General features: G+C 44.9%; 2 protein-coding genes across 9 annotated transcripts in view; both read right to left on the reverse strand.

The window, feature by feature from the left end:
- The window catches only part of LOC147020633 (uncharacterized), a 49,303-nt gene extending 37,437 nt beyond the window's left edge, over window positions 1–11,866 (reverse strand). For 3 of the 8 annotated variants that reach the window (XM_085896173.1, XM_085896172.1, XM_085896165.1), the window contains exon 1: window positions 11,719–11,866. The gene's annotated coding sequence lies outside the window, so the exon portion shown is untranslated. Of the gene's footprint in view, window positions 1–10,750; window positions 10,909–11,557; window positions 11,578–11,642 lie in introns of those variants that run through there. The other 5 variants (XM_085896169.1, XM_085896166.1, XM_085896168.1 and 2 more) reach the window with 5 other exon arrangements.
- An 878-nt stretch (window positions 11,867–12,744) lies between these two features.
- Window positions 12,745–26,422, reverse strand: EAPP (E2F associated phosphoprotein). The gene is made up of 6 exons (XM_085896174.1): window positions 26,098–26,422; window positions 20,784–20,959; window positions 18,544–18,690; window positions 17,785–17,908; window positions 14,827–14,949; window positions 12,745–14,650 (listed from the first exon to the last, which is right to left on the reverse strand). The coding sequence occupies exons 1-6, from the start codon at window positions 26,163–26,165 to the stop codon at window positions 14,320–14,322; spliced, it is 969 nt and encodes a 322-aa protein (XP_085752300.1). The 5' UTR covers window positions 26,166–26,422; the 3' UTR covers window positions 12,745–14,319.
- Window positions 26,423–27,146: the final 724 nt, after the last annotated feature.

Here is a 27,146-nt window from a genome sequence, read left to right on the forward strand (position 1 = left end):
GGGGCTCCGCCCACCCCTGACGTCGGTCAGAGCGAGGTGAAAGAAGCAAAGTGAAGGTGAGGGTGATGCGGTGTTGATGTCGGTGTTGTAGAAATAAACGAAAAGAAAACTTGACTATTAAAATAACTCCACAGTGCAGGAACATTTAATTATCCATTAGACTAGGGTCGGGACCCTTCTGGCAACATGTACTTACCGATATAACTGATCTAAAGGACCTGTATGTTGTGTGCTCATGGCTTCCAGATTCGCAACAATTTATCGTGGTTATATAACGCAGATTATTCAAATTGTAAATACAAGACTTACGAAGACATCTTATCCTTACCAGAAACCTACATGGCAGGGCCATCGTTTTCTTCCTGCCAATTGTGGGTGGAGTAAAGCCAGCTCTCCAACCATTGGCTTCAAAGGATATACATATATTATGTTTTGCATACATACGAGCGGGGTATGCTTACATTGTGCTAGCATACGAAGAATGGGTACTTCCCCATTGTCTCGGGTCGCTCACCTGCATTATATATATATATATATATATACATATTTTTTTTTTTTTTTTGTATACCTTGGTCGAGGCTCGTATGAGAGCTAACACACAACTCACAGCAAGGAGGCATGAGACAAGAGGGGCGGGAGTGGAAGGGACAAAACATTGGGGAACAGACACAGGTGAACTGTGGAAGGGAGAGGGATGGGGATGGGACGGGGAACATGGCGAGGGGAAGATGGACATTAAAGGGACTTTCAGGAAGGAAAGCAGGAGAATTGAAGGAAGTGGGCTTGGGTGGATTATCGGGGGTAGAAAAGATCGAGGATTTGGATGGGGGAAGATAAGAGGTGGTGGTGAACAGCTGTTTTGAAAGCCTGAAGGGAAGAATGGGAAAGAATAGAGTGAGGAAGTTTATTCCAAAGGCGGGAAAAAAGAGGAATGAAAGAGTGAAGATGAGCAGTGATTCGTGATTTTGGTAGTTTTACCAGAAGGGGGTTGTTGGCGGACCTTGAGCGCCCTGTGGAAATGTGGTTGGGACATATACATATACATACATACACATACACATACATTTCATTCATGAATGCTTTCCAACAGTTCTGCGATTTTTCCCAGTGTATCGGTTTCGATGTCCATCGGCACGCAAAATTTCAGCTTTCCACGTCAATGATTAGAATGAGCTTTATACATTTGATATACACGGTATGGATGTCTTCAAGGATTCATCCAGCTATCAAAGGTTCTTGCACTTCATTGCAGACAAGGTGCATCTTTACAACACAATGCAATAAAAACATGATAAAATACATTTCCACTCTAATCCCTGCCTCCCATCCCCAAACAAAATCTATTTAGTAAAGAAATACTCAGATATCCCAAAGTGCTGCACAACCAGGAGAGGAAGAGCAAAGGAGGAGAGAGAGAGACAGGATTAACTCTCAAAATTATGGCACTCTATAGGCACGCCACCCATAATCTCAAGTCTGAGCTTCTGCAATCCAGTGGCACTCATTGCCTGGTTCTTGTGATCTGCCAGTGCCCATTGGCTGGCACAGAACTCGATGGTGTCACTTCATCAAGGGCACCGTAACTGTCTCACCTCCACCATGTGTCCACTCGAAGGCACCATTTATGGCGTTTGCAGGTTATTCTGTGTGAGGTTGGTTTGTGGAGCTTGTGGTGTGAAGATTGAATCGTGCTTGTGGTTCCGAGTTTGTGAAGCGTTTAGAAAGAGACAGACGACAATGGGGCAAGGCTCGCTGCAAGCAGAACACATATTGTTGCGAATCTGGAAGCCATGAGCACTGAACATACAGGTCCTATAGAACATTTATATCGTTAAGTATGTGTTTATTAGTTAGGGTCCCCGTCCCTAGTTTAATGGGTGAATAAATGTACATGCGCTGCGAGTTACTTTGATAGTCAGGGTTTTCTTTTATTTATAAATCCTCAAAACTACAACAACGCCAGCATCACCCTCACCTCGCTCTGGCTGACGCTATGGTGGGCGGAATTCAGGGAGGAGCCTTGCGGCGGCCTTCGACCAATCAGCGTGCTAAGAGTGAGGTGGCCGCCGCTCAGCCAATCAGATCCCGCGACGGTGAGAAAGGCGGTCCGCGTGACGTCACCACGCCCCCCCCGGGCCAATCGAGGGACTTGCCGCTCGTTTTGGCCAATGACAGGGCGACGAGGGATTCTGCGCGCCAAAACCGTCCAGCGAGGGAGGGTGGAGGCGTCCCCCTCCCCCCCCGGAGAAGGGTGAATAAGGGTGCAGCGCGATTGGACGACGAGAGATCCTTCCTCCACAAGAACTGCAAGTTGGTTGTGCGCCGCGTTTCTGTCGGTGAACAAGGAGAGAGAAGCTGGGGACATGAGTAGTGATCACGTTCGCCTGACACGAGTGGAGATCACGTTCGCCCCACACGCGAAAGGTCCGAGTCCCGCCACCTCAACGTACCCGCACGTGGACAGGTCCGAGGCAGGCTCTGGTCTTCAGCTCGCCTTTCCCTCTGAGCTGGAGGCCTCAATAAAGGCTGTGGCCACCGGTTCTCGAGTGTACGCGTGTGTGTGTGTGTTTGTGGCGCCAGTCTATTAAGTAAAACTGCATAAGTGCTTGTACATAAATTGCTATTTCTTCAGTATTCGGTTGACTCTGCCTTCTTGCGTGCTCCCTCCTTCCCCCCATTATAAATAAATACATTTGTTAAATGTATCAGTTCGTTGTTGTGTTTCTTCCATTGGCTAAGCATGACGCGTGTTGGTGAATTACAAAGGCTGTTGCCGCTGTAAATGTACATTCGGACCAACGGAATTCCGGCAACCGTCCGCTCGGGCACGCGAACGGCTCGACTCGTACGAGTGCCGTCGAGGGTGTGAATACTCGGTAAACTCGCCACGTGGAGCTCTAGGTATTTTGAAGATTGGCAAGTAACCCTGTAGCACGTGGTATAATTATTGACGATTCACGGTCCGGTAAGGGACCAGTACCTGTCGGAGTTTTCCGAAAGGTACGATCTAGATTCCAGGTGTTCGGTAGAGTCGATCCTACCGCCCCACCTAGCGGTTGTGCTCGCAGCCAATACCCGGTCCGCAACAATATTTCCCCTCAGACTAAACGTTGGATGACCAGGTTTATTCAAACAAAATACAGAATGCTTCAAAAAGACCTGGACAACTTTGGTGGTTAATATACAGTGCCTATCTATAGAAAGTCTACACCCCCTTTCAAAATTTTCACCTTTTGTTCCCTAAATTGTTTTGTTGCCAATTAAATTGCAGTAAACCAGACTTTTTCCACCTTAATTTACACATCGTAACCCACAACTTCCAAGTGAAAAAACAAATTCTACAAATTTCAGAAAATTAATAAAATATACAAAACGAGAATATCTTGGTTGGACAAGTGTCCAACCCCTTTAAATAACAATTGTAGATTATCTTAGGTGCCCAGTCACACCTTGACGTTTTAGCCAGCTTATGCCGATTTTTGGAAAATTTGTGTAAAACGCTGGTACACGTCGAATACGCTATGGGTAAGTTTTGATAACATTGAGAGCACGCTGAAAAACACTGCCATACGTCGTAGTACGCTGGCTTTAAACGTTGTACTTTTCGGTTGTCCTCAAATTTTCCATGCTTGAAATGTTAAGACTTATGCCAGCGTATGACTCACACGTTCCGCACAACGTTGGCCATAAATTGTAGCCACGTTACGCGATCGTTGACACACGTTTCTTGTAAGTTACTCATAAGTCGAAACACGTCGAGGTAATGTTTAGCGTACCCGAAACTTATTTCTAACCTGTGAGTAACGTGTTGTAGGCATGTTACGCGATCGTTGACACACGTTACTTGTAAGGTACTCATAAGTCGAAACACGTCAAGGTAATGGTTAGCATCAGTGTTCCAGACTCCCTGGGGTTTTTTTCTTCTTCGGTATGACGGTGATGTCGACACTTTGATTTGTAGTGCAGTTATAATATAATATAATTAATAGGCTGCCGCTCAACGATTTAAATCATAACCGCACTAGAAATCGAAGTGTCGACATCACTGTCATACCGAAGAAAAAAAAAAAAAACAAACAAAAAAAAAAAACAGGGAGTCTGGAACACTGACGTTAACCATTACCTTGAGCGTTTCGACTTATGAGCACCTTACAAGTAACTTTTGTCGACGTGTGCCAATGTTCGCATATCGTGCGTACAACTTATTCCCATCGCATGCGTAACGTGTGTCATACGGCAAGTACGTCATAAAATGTTTAACACGTTTATAATTACAAGACAGACTCAACTTAATAAGACGTATGATAGCGTACTTTAGCATTTTATCGACGCATACCAAACTTACCCATACCGTATTTGACGTGCGCCAGCGTTTTTGACGCATTTTTCAGAGGTCGGCAGACGCTGGCAAGATCGCCAAGGTGTGACTGCGATGTTGACACTTCCATTTCTGCGGCAGCCTTTTAATAAGCTACGCCACGTCATCGTCGGTGATGCGTGCAGCGCGCTATGCCTAAGTTAGACTATCGTTGGGCATAGGTTGGGAAGGCCGACAACAGGCTAAGCATTCGTTGGTATAAGTTAGCTATAACACAACGAAACGTCGTGTGTCCGTTACTAATATGTTATGCATACGTCTGAATCTTTAAAAAAAAAAACCATCAAAAGTTCAACGTAAGCCAGCGTTTTACATACATTTTAATACGTTGCCATTGCTGGCTAAAACGTCAAGGTGTGACTGGGCCTTAAGCAATCACCTTCATAAAACAAACAAACAAACAAACAAACGGAAAAAAAAAAAAAAAAATCACACCAAGTTACTTGCCTTCCACCTACATTAACTTGTGATTCTGATTATTTCAGAATAAAATCAGTTCATGCAAGTTTCCTCTGCTTGGTGATGCATTTCACAGCAAAGACTCAACCATGAGCACCAAGGAGCTTTCAAAAGACCTCAGGGATAAAGTTGTGGAAAGGCACAGATAAGGGGATGGGTATAAAAATATTTCAAAGGCCTTCAATATGCCATGGAGCACAGACAGTCAAGACAATCATTAAGAAGTGGAGGGTGTATGGTAGCACCAAGACCCTGCCTAGATCAGGCCAGCACTCCAAGCTGGATGACCAAGCAAGGAGGAGACTGATCAGACAGACCACCAATAGCAACTTTGAAAAAGCTACATGCCTTTATGGCAAGGACTAGTCACTGTGTACATGTGAGAAGAATATCCCAAGCACTCCACAAGTTTTGCCTGAACAGTAGGGTGGCAAGAAGGAAGTCATGACTCAAAAAAAAACCCACCTTGAGTCCCGTTTGAGGTATGAAAAAAACCATTCCAGAGATTCTGAAGTCATGTGGCAAAACGTTTGTTGTCTGATGAAACAAGGATGGAACTTTTTGGCCTAAATGCAAAATGTTATGTTTGGCGCAAACCCAACACAGCACATCACCCAATGAACACCATACGTACTGTGAAACATGGTGGTGGCAGCATCATGTTATGGGGATGTTTCTCATCAGCAGGGACTGGGTCACTTGTCAGGATAGAAGGGAAAATGGATGGAGTAAAATACAGAAAAATCCGAGAGGAAAACCTGCTGCCCTCTGCAAGAAATCTGAAATTGGGATGGATGTTCACCTTTCAGCATGACAACGACCCAAAGCACACAGCCAAAGCTACACTGGAGTGGCTAAGGAACAAAACAATAAATGTCCTCGAGTGGCCCAGTCAGAATCCCGACCGAAATCCAATCCAAAAATCTATCGCATGACGTGAAGATTACAGTCCATCAACACTCCCCACGCAACTTGACTGAGCTTCAACAGTTTTGTACAGAAGAATCAACAAATATTGCCCAATCAAGGTGTGCAAAATTGGTAGAGAACTATTTCAACAAACTCACAGCTGTAATTGCTGTCAAAAGGTATTTCCACCAAGTATTAACTCGGGGGAGGGGAGGACTCTTATCCAACCAAGATATTCTAGTTTTGTATTTCACTTGGAAGTTGTAAGTATTAACTCGGGGGAGGGAGGACTCTTATCCAACCAAGATATTCTCGTTTTGTATTTCACTTGGAAGTTGTGAGTATTAACTCAGGGGAGGGGAGGACTCTTATCCAACCAAGATATTCTAGTTTTGTATTTCACTTGGAAGTTGTGGGTTACAATACGTAAATAAAAGGTGGGAAAATTCTGATTTTATGAAATTTAATTCCAGGATATAAAGTAACAAAAGGTGAAAATTTTGAAAGGGGGTGTAGACTTTTTATAGGCACCACGTTTAGGACCAAAAATGATACAATGATAGCCTTTGTTTTATATGATACAGAAACTCAAAAGTTTAATAAATTTTCAGATCTGGTGGTTTAATGTAAAAGAAAATGGCGACGCCACAGGAGAAATCTCAGTGCGTCGAATGGTTCATTGAGATGAGATCCGACATGCAAGTTCAGCGTAATATCCATACAAGGTGTGGAAGGAATCTGCAATCGCAGACTAGTATCAGAGAGCGGTACAAGGGGTTGAAGGAGACTGGAAGTTGTCAGAAACAGAAAAGTACCGGTCGACCAAGCCCATGTGCAGCAGACATTGAACGAGTGCATGAATCATTTCAACAAAGTCCCCGACAATCAATCTGACGCGCATCCAGGGAACTGGGACTACGAATCACCACTGTACACAGGATTTTGCAGAAAAGACTGAAGCTTTATGCCAATAAGGTGCAGATTTCACAAGAACTCAAACCACATGATGGACCCAAATGCAAGGCATTTGCCTTGGAAATGTTCAGTCGCATAGATAACGACAAAGATCACCAGAAAAGGGTCATGTTTACAGACGAAACTTGTTTTCATGTATCGGGGAGGGTTAACCGGCACAATGTGAGGATCTGAGGCTCTGAAAACCCCCAGTCATTGAACACGTGCGACAGTCGACAGGTCAATGTGTGGTGTGGCCTTCTCCATGACCGCTTGTTGGGTCCGTTTTTCTTTGTGGAGGATATAGTGACCTCAACAATTTACATGACCATGTTAGAAAGATTCACTTTCCCACAGATTGAAGATCTGCAATCCAATATCATTTTTCAACAGGATGGTGCTCACCCTCATTGGGCCTTAGTCATTCGAGCAGTCCTGAATGAAAAATTTCCAGGACGCTGGATTGGCCGAGACGGACCAACCGTCTGGCCCCCACAATCACCATACATAAACCCCCCTTGATGGGTTTTTTTTCTGTGGGGGTTTCTCAGAGGTTGGCGACAACACCAAGGTGGCAAACCTGCAGGATCTTCGTTCTTCGCAAACATGCTGAGCTGAACATGGCAAGAACTCGTGTGTGCCGCCTTGATGTCCTGCGTGCCACAAACGGGGCTCAGAATGAAGTATACTGATGGTGTGCACAAAACTTTATGAGTTTCTGTATCATATAAACCAAAGGGTAGCATTGTATCAATCGTGGTTCGAAATATAACCAAAGTTCTCCGGGTCTTTTTGGAACACCCGACTAAGATGTAACTAACTATTGTTTTGGGAAGGCTAAAAAAAATTTTTGGTGTGGTTTTCCAAAATCAGTCACAATGCATACGAATCACGCTTCACCAAATTAATTAAAAAAAAATAAAAAAAAATAAAAAAACAGTTGCAAATGCACCCCGGCAGCTTTCCCGTTAACTTTTGTGCAGACAGCCAATGTCTTCACTTTATTGGTCCTCAATTAATTGAGGCGTCAAATGCTCCAAACAATTGGCGGGTGTAACCAACAGTGGCGGACGTGGACGGTCAATTTAGTGATGGTGAACATGTGATTATGCAAAGGAAAACGCAAAATGTACTTGAAAACCCATGTTTGGATCCAATGAAGTTGCTTTCAAAAGAAACTAGATATAATTCGACGTCGCAACGTCGACAAAAATACCCCCGCCCACATTAGATGTTTGCTTTCCTCTAACTTTGACCTAAAACCTCAAGACCATTTGACCTCAATATCTAATTTAGTTAAAATCCCATTGCCAAAGGTATCACATCGACAGGAGTGTTAATGTGACCTTTGAGTGAGTAACAAATAATTGATCATGGATGGATGCACTGATGGAGGGTTATACTTGATTGTACCAAGTTTCATTAAAATCCCTTCGGCTGTTGTCAACTATCACATTTTTTACCCGACACGACCTCTGACCTCGTGCTGCCGAAATATAAATCAGTTCATCTTTACATCATTATACATGCTTGGAACAAGTTTGGGTCAAAATCCCGTCACTGGTTCACAAGTTAGCGCGGCAACACAATTTTTACCAAACGGGGCATCCATCTGACCATTGACCTCTTGACCCCAAAATCTAATCAGTTCATCCTCACATCATTATACATACTTGTACCAAGTTTGACTTGGATCCTTCCAGCCGTTCTCAAGTGATCATGGAAACGAAAACCCATCACAGACGGAGACAGACAGACAGACAACCCAAAAACATAATGCCTCCAGCTACCGTCACGGAGGTATATATATATATATATATATATATATATATATATATATATATATATATATATATATATATATATATATATATATATATATATATATATATATATATATATATATATATATATATATAGCGACACTTCAGGAATGAGAATCACAGATAAGCTTGGGCCTCTGATGTTGAAAATAATTTGCAAATATTGATGCACCATGAAATTAACCAGCTGACTACTCAAACTACATTAGCAAATGTTGGAGTTGGACCATTGAGTCAACCTGGGTGTGCCCGGTGGGCATGCAACCAACACACCTTCAATGTATTTCAGGTCCCAACAGGTAATTTAAGGTTTGCAAAGCAAAGCAACCACAAGTGTGATCTTGGTCCTGATTGCATTGCAGGTGAAAAAAAGAACAATTGTATGTTGAACTACATTTTAAAAATGAAAGATCATATGGATTATGTAATGCAAGGGGCAGTCTTGGAGCTGGGTGTGATAATAGATACGGTGGTGGGTAGATGGGGTAAGAACACAGCACGGTGCCAGGCAACTACAGGGTAAAACTAATAGGGGTTCAGGTTTGGATTTGAAGGTTGATCATTTTTAATCAAACGAGGTGATTTTAACGCTGTACAGCAACTTCACGAGACCTCATCTCGAATAGTGTGCAGTTTTGGTCACAACTTAGGAAGGACATAGCTGCCATTGAGAGGGTTCAGCACAGGGCTACTCGATCGATTCCAGGCCTAGCTCGACTCAGCTAGAAGGAGTGGTTGAAGGAGATGGGGCTTTATACACTAGAAAGGAGGCGGTTACGAGGAGATATGATTGAGATGTTTAAGATAATGAAAGGTATAGATAAAATAAGTGGAGTAAAGTTTCTCACAGAATGGACAGACCAGGGGCCATAACCTGAGAATAAAGCAGAGGAGAGTTAGGAGTGTATTAAGGCAGGGGTGGTGGTGGTCGTATGGCAGCTTAGCTGCTGGGGTAGCTATCATTTCTTGAAGCGCGACTTTGTTGCTGAGGCAGTGCCCCTCGACCAGTACACACACTGGAATTGGTACTCATTTCACAGACCTCGGAAGGATGACAGGCTGAGTCAACCCCTTGGTGTATTAATTCAGCGGCCGACGGGGCTTCAACTCAGGACCCTCGGATCCCAAGCGGTAAGCCGCCGCCCTAACCACTGAGCCAACACCAGGCTAAGGCAGGGCTCTTTCACTCAGGGTGGAGTTAATGCATGGAATGGTCTCCATGGAAGGGTTAATAGCAGCAGAAACAGTAGATAAGTTTAAATTGGAATTACATACAGTAGGTAACCTAGAGAGTATAGGGATGTTGGCAGGACTTGTAGGTAGCTTGTAGCTCGAGTATGAGTGGGTGGCAGTTTCTGGGGTTGGTGTAGCACGGGAACAACGGGCCAAAAACAGCCTCCTCCTGCGCCAAGTTGTGTACATTTTGAAAGATGGCGAATACAAACCTCAAGTTTCACCACGCTCACAATTCGCAATCAAAACATGTCCCCGTCGCAAATAGTTCCATCCTACAGTTAAGCAGACAAGGATCGAGCAGATCCGTCGGCACGTGACCTCTCGCGGTCCTGCGACAGCAGGGGGCAATGCGTCAGAGAGCACACCTCCACAATCGAACCAACCAACAGCTCGAAACCGCTTCAAGGGCCACGTCCCGTACACGAGCCTGGATTTCACGTGCGAGAGGATCGACATCAGAAACGGATCATCCCAGGATCGGAACACTTCTTACATGACGTCATCACTATCAGTCTGGGGATATAAATATGTTTATACTCGCGAGTCGCACCAACTGGGATTTGTAAAAAAACGTGTTCAGCTTGAACAAGTCGCCAGAAAAACATGATGTACGGAGGACAAGTTAATAACAATATGAAAGACACAACTTTGGACACATCACGAGCGCAGCACTTGTCGCGAAGAACGGCGAGGAACGGCGAGGCACGGCACGGCGAGGAACGGCACGGCGAGGAACGGCACGGAACGGCACGGCGAGGAACGGCACGGCGAGGCACGGCACGGCGAGGAACGGCGAGGCACGGCACGGCGAGGAACGGCGAGGCACGGCACGGCGAGGAACGGCACGGCGAGGATCGGCACGGCGAGGATCGGCGAGGCACGGCACGGCACGGCGAGGCACGGCACGGCACGGCGAGGCACGGCACGGCGAGGAACGGCACGGCACGGCGAGGCACGGCACGCTTTTCATTCCTGCGTCCAGATAACGAACCCTTCTGAATCCGAGGAAATCGGCTCGATGGACTCGTCCACATCATCATGTAATATGCAGTTAGAAAAACAAATAACTCGACACGAGTCCAAAAAAGCAACACTGCGCAGCTGATCGAGCACACACAACCACACCCAGGGCAACAGGAGTGCACAACCACAACCACACCCAGGGCAACAGGAGCGCACAACCACACCCAGGGCAACAGGAGCGCACAACCACACCCAGGGCAACAGGAGCGCACAACCACACCCAGGGCAACAGGAGCGCACAACCACAACCACACCCAGGGCAACAGGAGCGCACAACCACAACCACACCCAGGGCAACAGGAGCGCACAACCACACCCAGGGCAACAGGAGCGCACAACCACACCCAGGGCAACAGGAGCGCACAACCACAACCACACCCAGGGCAACAGGAGCGCACAACCACAACCACACCCAGGGCAACAGGAGCGCACAACCACACCCAGGGCAGCAGGAGCGCACAACCACACCCAGGGCAGCAGGAGCGCACAACCACACCCAGGGCAGCAGGAGCGCACAACCACAACCACACCCATGGCAGCAGGAGTGAACAACCACAACCACACCCAGGGCAGCAGGAGCGCACAACCACATCCAGGGCAGCAGGAACCACAACCACACCCAGGGCAGGAGCGCACAACCACAACCGGGGCAGCAGGAGTGCACAACCACAACCACAACCACATCCAGGGCAGCAGGAGTGCGCACACCGTTAACCCTTAGTAACGCTCCTCATCCCACGGACATGTTAAAGGGAGAAGCCGAGAGCAAAAATACCGCAATCGAAACTGCGACGGATACACGAGTCCGCTGTTAACCACAACTGCACCACCGGCACATCAAGCACAACTCCGGCACGGACCTCAACCTCCATAGGAACCGCAAGTACCATAAAGCGCAGGGAGGAGGGGTACAACGAACCGACGGTCGAGACCAACCGATTTGTGGTTCCACGAGTTCGTATGGCACGCCCTCTCCCTCCGTGCCACGCCCTTTTGTATCCGCACTCACCCTCCTGCGAATCGTCCAATCAACACGTTTTCCCTTCACCCCACCAACCAACCCCTTTTGGCTGATAGGATGGTCTCGAAATACGCACACTCGTTTATAAGCTGTTGAGCCAGGGTTCGAATCCCGACCCAGCTATAAACTGTCATCGCAGTGTTTCACAGGCAGGGCGATTCATCAATGTGCGTGTCATCCCTCGGATGGACGTTAAACTGTGTGGTCCAGTCTGTTGGCATTGAGAGTTGGTGCCCTTTGTGAAGAGTTTGTGAGCCGTCACCAGTACCCTGAACAAATTATAAATTCCTACCTTAACCAGCAGGTGGTACTGCCGCACCCCCAGCTAATGATGCATCCAACATCCTTGCTGTGCTGCACACAAGAAAGACACCACTCCTCTCTTCAACTCCCCCGACCACTTTCAAATCCACTTCCTTCCCCTCTCTACTGTGCAGTACTTCACTTCGTGACCCTGACCTCTCCCGACGACCTCACCCCACTTAATCTCCCCCTCGTACCACAATACCCCATTTATCTGTACATCCCAGCAAAGAAGCCAATTTTCAATGCAAACTCCCACCAGGAGGCACTATACTATACACATTTCCATCGAGAGGACGAGGTCCTCCCCCAACCCTGAACCCCCACAAGTATGAAAATGTTTACACCCTAAAACCCACGTGTACAACCTCCAGCTTTCAACTCATTCCATCGAGCATCCAGCGGTTCAGTTATCATACGAATGTCTGAACTTTAAATAATCAAAAACTGCTTCACCGAACTGCACCAAATTCTCCATACATGCTCGAGGAACCCAGGGTCGGGTCATGGGCACAAAATCAATCTGTCCATCCCACTTCACCTTTCGTGAAGGTGCATAGACCACTTGGGAGCTTCATCTGCGCACGTACGTGGTTTACCCAGCAGCCCCTACCGGGGGAGCAGGCATCAACACCATATTTCGCTCAACATGTCGAGTGCTACTCGTCTCTCAGACATGTACAATTTTATTAACGAACCAGGCACTCTCAAAAAAAAAGCACAAGTACAAACACCGGCACAACACATGGCACACCAACTGGTTGGAATCAAAGGGTAAGCCATAAAAACAAACAAACAAAAAAAGACATAAACATCCCTTTTACTTTGGCAAGTACTATCAAAGCGAATCACATCACCAAAGCAATAATTATGCAGCAACACCTGATCAACAACAAAAGCGCTTCACCTTCCAGCGATGCTCCAATTAAAAATAATAATAAAAAAAACTACTGCAGATTCAAATCAACTTGAACGTTCATAAACCAGGTTAGTAAAAAGGGATGGTCATACACGTTAACGCTAAAACAAGCAACGAGGACGCAAGAAACGGTCAAAGGTAACACATCATCGAGAACAAAACTTCAGGATCCTTCCCATGATGAACACAAGTTGTAAAAACACAGGTCGATTCAGCCATCGAGTAGCAATGTTGGCAGAGTGAGGAAGTCTGGACGTGAGGTTCCATTATCATCGAACCAATGAAACTGCATAACAAACGGATTTCTGGGATTCTTTAGAAAACGAAGAGTAAATGAAGTTTTGTTCTTTACTTCCGATGATCATGATCAATGTACAAGACTCTTTACAACACAGTCTCTTGCAAAGGTGGTTTACCACTGCCTTCCCGGTATTTGTGATTTGTTCATGGTGCCGGAAAAAAAGCTCACCGGTCGGTCCTTAACGTCCGCCAACGAGTGGCGGGAAGCAGGATGCCTGGCTTAACTTCCATGCAAAGGACGAAACACCATGGTGACAGTTTATCGCTGGATCGATATTCAAACCCAGGATAGACAGCTCAAGGCAAGTGTGCACACCTTTAAGCTATACACGTGGAAATCATCCAGCCAGACCATTTTCAGTTGAACAGGAAAACCATTTGTTACAGATGTGGTTCTTCTTCTTTCATGTATAGCACAAGGACGCGAGTCGCATCATGAGCTGAGAGCGTGGCTGTGCCGCCGATGCAATGCCCCCTGTTGGTTATGGCAGGAATGTGTTCATGGTGTCAGCGATATCTCACCTACTCTTCGTAAAGGGAACGGTCGGATGTTTAACATCCACGAACTACACCGAGGAAACAAGACGCACAATTTAACGACCATCTGAAGCACGAAAGACCAAGATGATAGTTTATAGCTGGATTGAGATCCAAATCCATGATACACAACTCAAGGTCAGTAAGCGCACCTCTGAACTAACCTGCTAGAACCATTTTCAGTCAAACGGCAAAACAATAGCAAAATCATTGGTTACAGATGCGGCTGAATATACACCTTAAGCTTGAGCTCTGCATTCTTCTCATATACAAAGAAAACCATCACGGCATTTGCCTACCCATTCCCAGCACCTTTCATGAAATCAGTGCCCCTCCCTTCGGGCATTTCTCCTTCCGCGGCGGATTTTATTCGGCAGTGCAACGAATTACAAAATAAAAAGAAGAAAAACTAAACTCAAACTTCTATGTTTGATCAAAATACGTCTGGAACAGCAAGCTAACAGTGGCTGGCGATGACGTTGAAGAAATGGTAGATTTCATCTTTGTCGAAGACTGCCACTTCAGTGTGACACTCGGTACAGCGCACTGGGTAATAGAGTTCGTCCTCTGGAGTGTTGTTTGTATCACCGACAATGCCTTGAGCCTTGGATGCGTCGGTCCTAGGCGTGGCCGCTTTACATTCATCATTTGCCGGTTCCAGAGTTTGCCGGCCCCTTCGTCTGCGTCTGCTCTTGCGGACAGAGGGTTTGTAGCGTAGAATTTCCGATCGCACCACTGTGCAGTTCAAAACGAACATGGCTCGGTACTGGCTGCTGTACAATTCGTGCCTGGATTGGTACAAGGGAGATAAAAAGTTTGACAAAGTACAATTCAGGCTTTGTTAATCCGAGATTGTATTTTCTGAAAGGTCGAGTCAAAAATTTCACATCAAAGTGCTGTGTGAAAATCAACCGTCTTGCATCGACCTCTGTCTCCCCGTGCCTGTAACATCTGCTCTATTTACCTCTGACAATCTAAGCACAAAGTCGACATGCAAGCGGGACAGTTGAGGATGGCGTCGCTGACGGGAGCCAATGGCTTTGACAAGCCCAGGCCCACACCACGACATGTCTTTATTCCACGGTATCTGCGGGATGAGAGATAACCTCGGTGCTTCACACAAAACACTATTTAATAACTGCGAGAGTTCATAGAACACCATAGTTCATGCAGTATTGAGAAAAAGGACATGAGAAGGGTCTTTTCCACTTTTGCTTTGTGTTTCTGAGCACGATCTATATGAGCTTTGTTTGTGACCTTTGAAAAACCAGCGCGACAAATCAAACGGAACAGTCCACACCTGAACTTCTGCCAACCTCCATCGTGTGACCCTTAGGGGGTGTTCCACCATGGAGGAAGTCCGTGTTGAGGTGTATGTCCATGTTAAGATAGCTCATGGTGGTGTACTTCCAAAGCTACTTCTCATACCAAAAGTAACAACACCAATGATAACAGCATAATATTAATAATTACAAAAATATTAATATTAATAATATACCCCCTATTCAAGGGGTTTTCCTCCTTGAATGAACATGTTAACATGTATAAATAGATTATTGTGGAATTTCGTGGAAAACTCTTACCGGAAGTAAAAAAAAAAATAACCCATATACACGTATGATTACCTTTTCAAACAGTTGTGAATGCTGTTTAACACGAAAGTGAAAGCGAGGAAACCTGGGGTGTGTTCAGTGACCGAGCAGCTCGCTCGCCCTTGCCAAGCCAGCTGTTCGTTATCAACGGTTTTGAATGGAGTGCTTGCTTGAATGCTCAAGCCACTTGGCGAACGCTCCACAAGAAACTTGGCAACTGGGGCACACTGCTGATGTTCTAGAGGCCCGACCCTAGATCTACTGTAATCTATATACACCAGAGAGGATAATAACATGACCCCCTGCCGCTCCTGTAGTGAGTGGGTGCACGAGCAATAATGTCAGTGTGTGTGTGTGTGTGTGTGTGTGTGTGTGTGTGTGTGTGTGTGTGTGTGTGTGTGTGTGTGTGTGTGTGTGTGTGTGTGTGTGTGTGTCTCCATAACTCCAAAACCATGAAACATAGTGGCTCCAAACTTTGCATACATACTAAGGGAACTCCAAAGGAGTGCATGAATGAAAACTCGGTGCTTGGGGCAATTTAAACACCCCTTTTGAAGATAATCAACAGCTTACCTCCATGAAATCAGCTTACCTTATCCCTGGTCAGTCCAACTTTGACTCACAGGGGTCTTAGCTGCCATTTTGATTTGGCCTATTCAAAGATGCCTTGCCTTGGAAACACTTACAGACTAATTAAAGTATATAATCAAAATATAATTTCGGATTTCAGAATCTGATCGCGTGGGCTAAATAAGTGGCGAAATCTGGAGTGAAATCTGAAAATTTAAAGAAATTATTGATTTGCCAAGCGTTGGATTGTTAACCCACGAACAGGGAAAGTGAGCTGGGTTTGGACCGTTTGCATGTGTCAGTTAGAGAGACGAGTGTTTCCTGAGAAGATTGAGGTAAGTGCTGTGTTTGTATCGAGATGTTTTTTTAAAGTAATTGCATGGCTGAAATGGCACTTAAAATACGCTCTGTCAAACTAAACTGCACGGAGACGTCTGGAGACACTTTTATTAATTTTTTTAAAGCAAATATGCCGAGATTTTTTTTTTTTTTAATCTCTCTTTTTAGAAGTTATTATGTACACATATAGTAGACTTTAATACAACACCCTGTGAAAATTTATTTGTGGGAGGAGGGAGGGGAAGGGTGGAGGTGGGAGGGGAAGGGGTGGGGTGGGAGTCCAGAGGGAGGGGGTGGGGTGTGATGAGGGACGATGGGGAATGGGTGAGAGGAGGGAGGGTGGGGAAGGGATGGGGTGGGAGTCCGGAGGGGAAAGGGACCTAGCATTTCTTGGCAACGCCGGGTACCTTTGCTCGTTTTACAAATGAAACATAAAAACAGAAAAATAAAATAAAATCGCAAAAATGACATTATAACCAAGTAAACATATATTACATCATGTATCAGAGTTTGAAAATCAAGTCACTCGAGTACATTGTAACACATTCAATGCCGTGGAAAGAGGGGTACAGCGGTCTTCGCACCGATGAAACCTGGTAGGATTGATTCGTCACCACTCGAAGTGTGACAGCTCACCATCGGAGAAGGAAGCAGGAGGGAGCGGCCTTACAGCACCATCTCGATGATGCAGCATAAAATACAGAGCGCACGTTGTGTAATATCATTGAATTAATAGCCGTGCAACCGTCCATGCTAGGTTTTCATGACCGTAATAACATGAGAATGGCTGAAAGGATTTGAATCAAACTTGGTGAAAGTATGCACTATAATGGGAAGATTAACTGATCATATTGTGCACCCTTTTGTGCAAAATGTGCCCATTTTCACCGCATGAGCACCTTTCCACATTTTGCTTCAAGCTAGAGGTCTGGAGTGGTATTGGGGAAGAGGAGGGAGGTGAAGGGGTTTGAGTTGCTCTGCTGACAGCTTGGGTTTCCCATAAATGCACAAGCCCTCTCCTCAGTACAGGCACAAGTTCAGGCTAACAAGTTAACAAGTGGAAAATTGAAGAAGAAAAAAAAAACCCCAGCAGTGTTTGGCATTTTTACAATGATTAAAATCCATCTTGTCCACCCCATGCATGTTTTGCGTCCTGTTTTTGTCTGTTACGTTCTGATCTGTTTAGTGTGCTGGCTCTTCCATGAGCCTCGACTCTGTATTAAAAATAAAATAAAAACAAATATTAAAAAAGACATCAAGAATTGAACCTGCAAGAATTAAACTCTGCAAGTTCAATTCTTACAGGAAGAAGTGCAGGAAGAAAAAAAAACAAACCATGGCCCAATGTCGGTTTGAACATACCATCACAAGTTAAGAATAAAAAGGAAATAATTTTACAGCGAGTGGAAGGAAAGACAAACCTGTGTCTCTGTGCATCAACCCAGGCTTGGTCTGCGTCATCCATGTCTGGATCGTACATAAGTTCCTCATTTGTGAGCACACGTCTCTCTGCCCGACTCTTCTTTGCCTTCTTCGGTTTGGTTCCTGAACCAAGCAGGAAATAAATAAAATAAACAAACAACAAGTTAGTCCTCCCCACAAACAACTTACCACTTGCAACACCCAAGGTGGGGGGGGGGGAGGGGCAAAAATCAAGACAGCAACCTTAAGGACATAAATCAAAATGGTGTTATCTTTGGGGGTTCGTTAAATGTCAAATATCTACCAAGAGATTCATGTCAGCTTTGTACATCATACACAGTGTACATGGCCACATTGTTCCTTGTACATGGTAAATGAAGGTGGTGGTTGTGGAGGAATCAGTGGAAGAAACTACTGGGACACTCTAGTGGTGCAACGGGCTCAGGAAGTGCACAAGCTAAGGCATCATTCAGGCGGTAGGTTGTGTTAGAAATGGAAAAACAACTATTTGGGGCTGCTGAGACTGAACAAAAATGGTGTGGAGTTGCCTGGGTAACCAGCAACAAATAGGTACAAGTGGATTAAAAACCATTGTGAAGGGTCGATCGTCATAATCATCGGTATGATGGCAGGGATCGGCATCTGTTTATAATGTACGTCACAAATTCTCACATTCTTGTGCACATAATAAACAGGTTGATGACGACTCATCATTTACATTGAGGGAACGAATCACAATACAAGGCGCTTCAAATAACCTTCTTCATCGTCGGCCTCTTCCTCTGAGCTCGTTTCGAAGTACACGTCATCGTAGAACTTTTCCTCTCCACTTCCAAGTGATGTTTGTTGTCCAGTGACGTGGGTAAGTCCATCCCACATTGTTTCTCCAGACACATTTTCCCCGTCTGATAAGGGCAAAATTAAACCAAAACTCAGTCATTAGATGGACACGATTCGGTTAGGTATCTCCTCCATCGAATCGTACTCTTCTCCGAAGGCCTTAATGATGGTGGCACCTCACAGAGATCTCACGTCATCTTGATAACAAATCGACAGGAATATTTACTCAAACACGAACACACACCGTTTGTTTTCATATCAACCTGGCATTAACTAATGTTGGTATTGAACTGAGCAAGTTGTATTAAACTTATGTTGCACTATGTGAGACTTGTCGGCCTTTCTCTTTACCTGCGCCACTGAAGGTGGGCGGAGGATATGTTTTCACCCCTGATTCTTTATCTGTCTGTCTGTAGTATACGAGACGAAACTTGGCAGACAGGTTTGGATGTGTGACAAGGACGAATTTCTTCAAATCTGGTAAGATCCAGATACTATAATTTTTGAGTGATTCTTTACCAACTAGTACGTGCCGGTACGTGCGTGGCCGTACGTGCAAAAAAACAAACAAACAAAAAAACTTTCAAACCGCGTGCCAGAGAAAACCACACAGCCGTTCCTTCGCTCTCGCGTGCCCGTACGTGCAAACCAAAAAAAAAAAAAAAACATTTCAAGCAACTACACAGGCCATTCCTTCGCTCTCGTAAACGACGACTGGATTGGGGCATTGTGTTTATCGATAAATGCGCACAAGAAATCGAGAAATTATTAGAATACAGTCAGTCATCACTATCGGGAAGTGGTGCGTGCCCGTATTGAATGTTCACATGCATTCCAAGAATTATCGCTTGCATTGAAGTAACAACTGCTGTGATACTTACACACACAGAGTTAATTAAAATCCAAATTAAAATCAAGTTTACCTCCCTGTCTTTGCTTGCCATGACATTCACTGCCACTGACCATTGCCACTCCTACGCCACGGTGACTAAATGGCACCCTTTCCCCATCGGCCACGCCTACGCAGCAACGTCTCTTGTCATTGGTGTGGTAAATAAATGGCCGCAGCAACGTATCCTGTCATTCGTTTGGTAAATAAATGGCCATAACTTGGGAACCACTTGTCCGATTAATATCAAACCTTGAAAAGGCACATACTCAGGGCCCCAGCAATATACCTGGCAAGTTTCAATTAGATCGGACCAGTGGTTGTCGAGAAACAGCGGTCACGGTCACAGACACAGACACACAGATTGCTGGAATTATAGATTATTAGAGATGAGGCCCAATGATATTTCAAAACGTTATGGACGAGTTATGACAAAACGAGGTGGAGGAGTTGGTTTGGTGACAAGAACAAGCCGATTCGATCCGGATGGTTCAGGTTGGTTCAGGTCCGGATCCAGATCCGGCCTATCAGTGGGATACGAAACGTAAACTGTTCAGTCTGGTGGAGGAATGCGCTCTACAAAGTGATGTTGTAATCCTTGATACGATTATTATATTACATTGTAATCAAGTGCTACATTTATTAATTTAATAGAAGACTTGTTAATTAGCATTTTGTATTTCTAACTCGGACTGCCGGGAAAACTTCAAGGTCTGCACACTGCCTCTGAGTAGTCCAGCCAAGGTTAGAATCCTGACCCAGCTGAAACTCATCCTGGTGTTTCACATGCAGCGTGGGGCAACAATGTGTGCCGTTCCTCGGATGGACATTAAACAGGCATCCCGTCGACCGACGCAGTTGGTGGCCATTTAATATGCCACGGTACCCTTCAATTTCACGAAGGGCCGGGCGAGCTATCGTCGGCACGCTGAACGAATTATAGATTCCTGCCCTCACTACTGCCGAGAATGCAATGGCAAACCACCCAATATAACCTTTGCCAAGAAACTGCTTCGGTATCACCGATGCTCTGTCACAGAGTATGGTATATTGAAATCAGAATAATAGTAGTAGTAGGTAGTCTTGCATTTTGAATTTTGCATATGGCTTGCTGTGGCTTTTGTTTAAACCAACACATTCGTGATATGTACGTGTGCACAAGATATAAAGTAGAAGCTGATCAACATGTATTCAATATTGTCATATATGGGTAAACACAATAAAAAGAACGGATAATATGGGTAAATGAGGAGAAAAGAAGCCAATCACCAGGTGAGGCCCAGGCAGACTCGACAGCTTGCACAACCGTCTCCAGTTCACTGTCCATCTCCTTTGCAAAGTCATCTTCACCCTCTCCCTCACTCATCCCAGTGATGCACTCACGCAGATAGCGGCGTTTCTGTTCTGGAGTTCCGCTCAGAAGGATGTCCAACTCGTCCTCGGAACTGCTCAGAACAAAAGAAAACGTGTTAAAGCATGTTTACCTGAATGTGTGTGTACACACGCACACACACTCTGCTATTCTTACAATATAATATCATTTAAAGGATTGCTGTAAATGATGTTAACGTCACAACATCCGATATTCAACTTCATTTAAATGTGAACCTCAAAACATAGTTCCCTTACCAAAAGTAAGGACCTTAAACCTGTAAGCAAATTAATGGTTTTCCGACTGCATGGATCATCAGCTGGACACGGTTCTTCCTCGAGGTTTCGATCCTTTCAGCCCAGAACCTCTCCAAACCGCAGATCCACAACCTCGGTCACGGATCCACATCAGTAGATCCACAACCTCAGTAATAGGTCCAGTCAGTCAGTCAACCCGTCAATGCAACATCACTAATCAGACTCGACTCACGAGAGAATTTAATGTATCATCACATAGTTACAACTCCCAGGACACATTCTATCACATGATAATACATTAAATCATGCACATCTTACCTTAAATTTAACATGGTCACCAACAAACATGATCATCCCACTCACGTCCGAATCAAACTGTTGTTCAAATATTCAAACGGTTTTTTTTTTCTTACCAGCTTTCTTGTCTCGTAGCAACCACTGAACTGGGTTTAAATGGTTTCCATATATATATATATATATGTTGTTAATAATGTATTTGTATAAATATGACGTTAATAATATTTTTAATATTCGTATTGTATTTCACCAATTCCATTTGGTGTCGTTTTATGATCTTAAAGAAAACTTGTTTTAATCTGCTAACTGTAGCTCCCTGTGTTTGCATACGTCGGACTATGTTTTAATCTATTGACAAGTTCAGTGCTGTGTGTGGTGGCTCTCACAGTCCTCATTATTAGCTCCACCACCAAAGGTGGAGGAGGTTATGTTTTCACCCCTCTCTGTCAGTTTGTTTGTGTGCAGGATATCTGAAAAAAAATTGTGGACGGATCCGGATGAAATTTTGTTGGCAAGTTAGGTGCGTGACATGGACGAAATGATGAGATTTTGGTGAAGATCCAGGTCCGGATCCAGAACAGACTACAAGCATTTTCTAAGTGATTCTTCACCATTGAGAGGTAGGGCCATAAAGGACACATAGCACAATATCTTAAAAAGTTGTGGACGGATTTGGAGGACACGTTGGGTGTGTGACAAGTAAGGATTGAATCAATTTTGTTGAAGATCCGAATCCAGATCAGATAATTTTTTTTAAGTGATTCTTCACCATTGAAAGATAGGAATAAACTAATATATAGCACGATATCTCAAAAAAGTTGTGGACGGATTCGGATGAAATTTGGTGGACAGGTTTGGTGCGTGACCACGACGAATTGATTTGATTGCGGTGAAGATCCGAATCCGGCTCTGGATATGAGAATTATTTAATTTTTTTAAAAATGATTCTTCACCATAAAGAGATTGGGCCAAAAACAATATAGAGCACGATATCTCAAATATGTATTGGACCCGATATGTTATTGATCAGGCATTATGTGGTGGAGGTATTGTTACGGATCTGGCAGCCATGAGCACTCAACAGTCAGGTCCCCATAGCTCAGTTATTTCGATAAGTAAATGTGGATAGATAGCTCCTTTTCCCCTATGTCTAATGGGAATCAAGTGTGCATGCACTGCGAAGTTATTTTATAGATAGGATTTTTACACTTATAACAACAACACGCTGATGGAGTATGCTGGAGCATTCTCCGCGAGCTCGCCAGCGAGCGCATGCGTGGGCAGAGTCTAACATAGGCATGGCATCCCTCATTAGCCAATCGGCAAGGAGCGGGCATCTCACCCGCCCCGTTTCCGACTCAACACGATCGCCATTACGCATGTGGCCAGAGATGAGGAGGTGTGCGGAGCCACAAATGCCTCAGATCAGGACTCCACCCAGAAGGGACGGCCAGGAGGGACTCCAATGGAGGACGGCCAGGGAATCGTGCGATGGGTCCGACCAATGAGGAGGCGAGTGGCCAGAAAGAAGAAGCCCCTCCCTCCTGAGAAGGTGTGGTTGTCTGGACCAGTGAGGAGAGACAGTGTGCTCGTGGCAGGAGCGGTCGCCAGTTCGAGAGATCGTGGCGTTTTGCCAAGCAGCGAGGGTCGTGTGCGAGACGTTCCTGGTGGGAGAGGACATTCTCAGTCCAGGCATTTCCAACCTGGCATCCAAAGCCAGCGAGTGGTTGTCGACGAGGGCTCTGCAGACGGTCGTGGTCGTGGACTTCGGGTTGTGGGTTCGAATCCCACCGTGGTGGTTCAAGTCGGTGTGACCGCACGAGGGGGGCAGGTACCCGGGGCCGCTCTACCGACTGAAGACCCATTGGGTCCATTTTATTTTTGGGTGTGCGTGTCTGTGTGCGGGCCTGTCTTGTCTAAGTAGAATTGTTAAGTGCTTTTGCTTATACATTGATTGCATTTCTTATAGTCGGATAACTCTGCTCTTTGTGTGTTCCCTTCCCCCCATTATAAATAAATCCCCTGTTAAATGTTTCAGCTCGTTTCTGTGTTTCTTTCATTGGTTTAGCACGGTGCGTGTTGGGAAATTGGGAAGCGGCAAATTGTGCATTTGGACCGACGGACCTCGGTAACCATCCGCTCGGGTTACGCACGGTTCGAGCATGCTAACGGCTCGTTCCGCTCGAGCTCCGCCGAGGGTGAATTTCCCCGGTAGTTTGGATGACGTGGGTATTTACGTAAATTGAAATTGGCAATCGACCCTATCCCACGCGGTCGACCTATTGGCGATCTTTGGTCCGATAAGGGACCCGTCGGCTCCGGAGTTATCCGGGATGACGACCTATAAATTCCGGGTGTTCGGTGGAGCCGACTCTACTGCTCCATCTAGCGGTCGTGCTCGCCACCGAAACTCGGCCCCACAACAGTATGTGCTCTATGACTGCCCTTCTTGTTTCACCTGTAACTGGACCATAGAATAGCTTCTCAGGAATGTTGCTCCTGCAAATGCTTCATTTACTACTCTGTCCAATGCGGTTACGAGCTTGTGATGTGGAATGTTTGTGTATAATGTAGAAAAATCATAAGTTGATAAATATTTAGCCTTATCCGTGTTATTAATGTTGTGGATACTGTCGATTACAGGTTGGAATTATCGATGATCCAGAATTTTTTTAATATTAGAATAAAACTTCACCTTTTCATGGTAGTTTTTCAAGGATTTATAAATTAGTTTCATTGCCCCTGTAATACTACCTGACAAATGGTTTCAAATTGCATTCTCTACTTGATGCCTGGTGTTGGCTTAATGGTTAGAGTGGCGGGCTTTGGATCCACGGGCCCCGACCCGAGTTCAAATCCCACTCATCTGTTGAATTCATACCAGGTGGGGTTAACTCGGCCTGTCATCCTTCCGAGGTCGGCAAAATGAGTGCCAGCATGCTGATATACTGTGTCAGAGTGGCGACCCGTCCAGGATTGCGCCAAATAGCCAAGGAGACTGCTTCGGCAGCACCAACGCTCTGCACAGAGTATGGGCCCAATCTCCTCCTCCTCTACTTGTGATGAAAACTCAACTTATGTGGGTTCTTGTGCATTTTTGGGATCCAGTAAATGAATGTTAATTTATGGTGTTTATCTGGAATGAACAGTTTTCTAGCTTTTGAGTTATATGGTGTTGTATCAAGTCTATATTATTATCGTTACATATTTTGTAGGTCTTTCAGAGTCCAGTCTGTAAGCCCAATTCTTCCAAAAGTGTTTTGGATACAAATGCAATATTATTATTTGCTTTGTCAATTGGAACAATAACAATTGTGTGTGAAGCTGTTTTAGCAGACACACAGGTCATCCTCTTAAAAAAAACACACACACACACACACACACACACACACACACACACACACACACACACACACACACACACACACACACACACACACACAAACACACACAAACACACACAAACACACACACACACACAAACACACACAAACACACACAAACACACACAAACACACAGGTCATCCTCTTCAAAAAAAAAACACACACACAGACAAGCCGGTAGGCGGACATGGGTAGTCGCCTACCCAATAGAACCTGACGCGATGGGCCCGTTCGATGGAGAATGACCTGAGGATTAAGCACAACAAAATTCATGATTCTTGCTTCAAGGGTTAATGCTGCAGATTGTTTTTTCGTTAAAATTCCCCCACATTGAGGTTTTTCGGCCGTAGCTAGGCAACGGAGGGGTCCATAGCAACGGTTCGTTCTCACACATAACTAGGACATACCATGAACCCACCATACCAGTTTCATTTATATCTGACTCAAAGTCTCTGAGATATAACGAACTTCGTTTTTTATTGTTTTCGACCAGGGTTCATTCAAAGTCTATCTTCATAGGATCAGTTTTCATAGGATCCGGCTGGAAATTTTTGACAATATGGCTGAATGTGCTGCCCACAGTCGCTCGGAGCCCGATTTTTTAAAAAATAAATTTTTTTATGATTTTTCAAAAATTTCAAAGTCCCGTTGCTAGGGAACGGTGGTGTCCATCGCAACGGTTCTCATTTGCACACAACTCGGTCATGGTATGAACCTACCAACCAAGTTTCATCGAAATCAGGTATTAACTGAAATCGCCATTTTAAATACTGATAATAAGGGTAGAACGAATCTCAAAAAAAACATTTTTTGAATTTTTTTTTTTTTTCGACGAGATCGACCACACACACACACACACACACACACACACACACACACACACACACACACACACACACACACACACACACACACACACACACACACACACACACACACACACACACACACACACACACACACACACACACACACACACACACACACACACACACACACACACACACACACACACACACACACACACACACACACACACACACACACACACACACACACACACACACACACACACACACACACACACTTCTGTTAACACAGCCTTAATTAACCGACCGAAAAGATCGCATGTTGTTGCTAGTTTGTCAAATTAAGCTAGTTTAAATTGTCTAAAGGCCAAACTTACATGATCCGTGCGCGGGAATTATCTGAATAAAAATCAAATTTTTAACGCCACATTCGAACAAATGAACCCATGAGGGTTGCGAGTCACCTCAGTTGGTTGTCCTCATCATCGCTCGGTTCATCGACGATGTAATCGTAGTGAGGCGTCAATGCCATGTTTACGCGAGTCCGTGCTCCGCCTGCGGCCTACTGCGGGCAACGACCGACCAGCTCGAACGGTGAAGCCCCGAACGTCATCGGTGAGTCACCAAGCTCGTGTTGGGGGAACTGAGACCCTGAGAAGTTAAAAAAAAAAAGTAAACGCAATTACTTGGTCAAAGACAGTTTTCAAGGAATCAGCACGAAATACGAGCGTAAATATTTTCAGTCAGCGTCACACGAAAAAAAAACAAAAACCGTCATTTCTTTAAACTTTTTTTTCTTTCTGCGACGTGACGCATTATCATTCGCAATCATCAATAATTTCCACAACACAATGACAGAACACACTTTACACATTAGCAAAACGTAATAACTTATTTAAAAAAAAAAAAAAAACTGTCGCTCATTATACCGTCATGGTCATCATACAGTGAACCGATTAAAGGTATATACAGTAGAGTACTGTGTTACTCCATTTGCTCTATCCTCGGCATTGCATTTCACCCCACAGAACGTGAGTACGTCATTTAATTACGTGCCATTGGAACGTGATGACGTCTCTACTGTGAGTACTTGAGTTCGTCGACTTGTTCCAATTCCGTGTTGAAACGTATTAATTACGTCGATTATGATACGGAACCCACGATCACGCAAAACAATTCCTGGTTTGAAATCTCTGATTGCTTTCTTGTTAAATCACGTTTTTAGCCGCGTCTCGCGGGGACTGGGACTACTACTACTTCCTCTTCCTCTTCCTCTTCCTCTTCCTCTTCCTCTTCCTCTTCCTCTTCCTCTTCCTCTTCCTCTTCCTCTTCCTCTTCCTCTTCCAAAACCTTGAGGACTCGGTCCTTTATATACAGAATCCGGATCTCCTTAAATACTAAACACTTGTACACATCCTCACATAGACAGTGCCTTTTGAAAGCGTCTATCATGAACTTTTAAATATATTCGGACATTTGCTTTAAAGTTTCGAAAAGTTCACGTTACTATTTA

The sequence above is a fragment of the Eptatretus burgeri genome, chromosome 9 (genome assembly GCF_056783735.1).
Source record: "Eptatretus burgeri isolate ZD-2024b chromosome 9, Ebu_testis_v1, whole genome shotgun sequence".
NCBI classification, from domain to species: Eukaryota; Metazoa; Chordata; class Myxini; order Myxiniformes; family Myxinidae; genus Eptatretus; species Eptatretus burgeri.

Excerpts from the sequence above, each read along its gene's own strand:
- EAPP (XM_085896174.1), bottom strand. The coding sequence starts at position 26,165 with ATGGCATTGACGCCTCACTACGATTACATCGTCGATGAACCGAGCGAT. Across the intron at positions 17,909-18,543 it reads AGAGGCCGACGATGAAGAAG|GAACCAAACCGAAGAAGGCA; the intron begins GTTATTTGAAGC and ends TGCTTGGTTCAG. Across the intron at positions 14,950-17,784 it reads GTTGATGCACAGAGACACAG|ATACCGTGGAATAAAGACAT; the intron begins GTTTGTCTTTCC and ends CTCATCCCGCAG.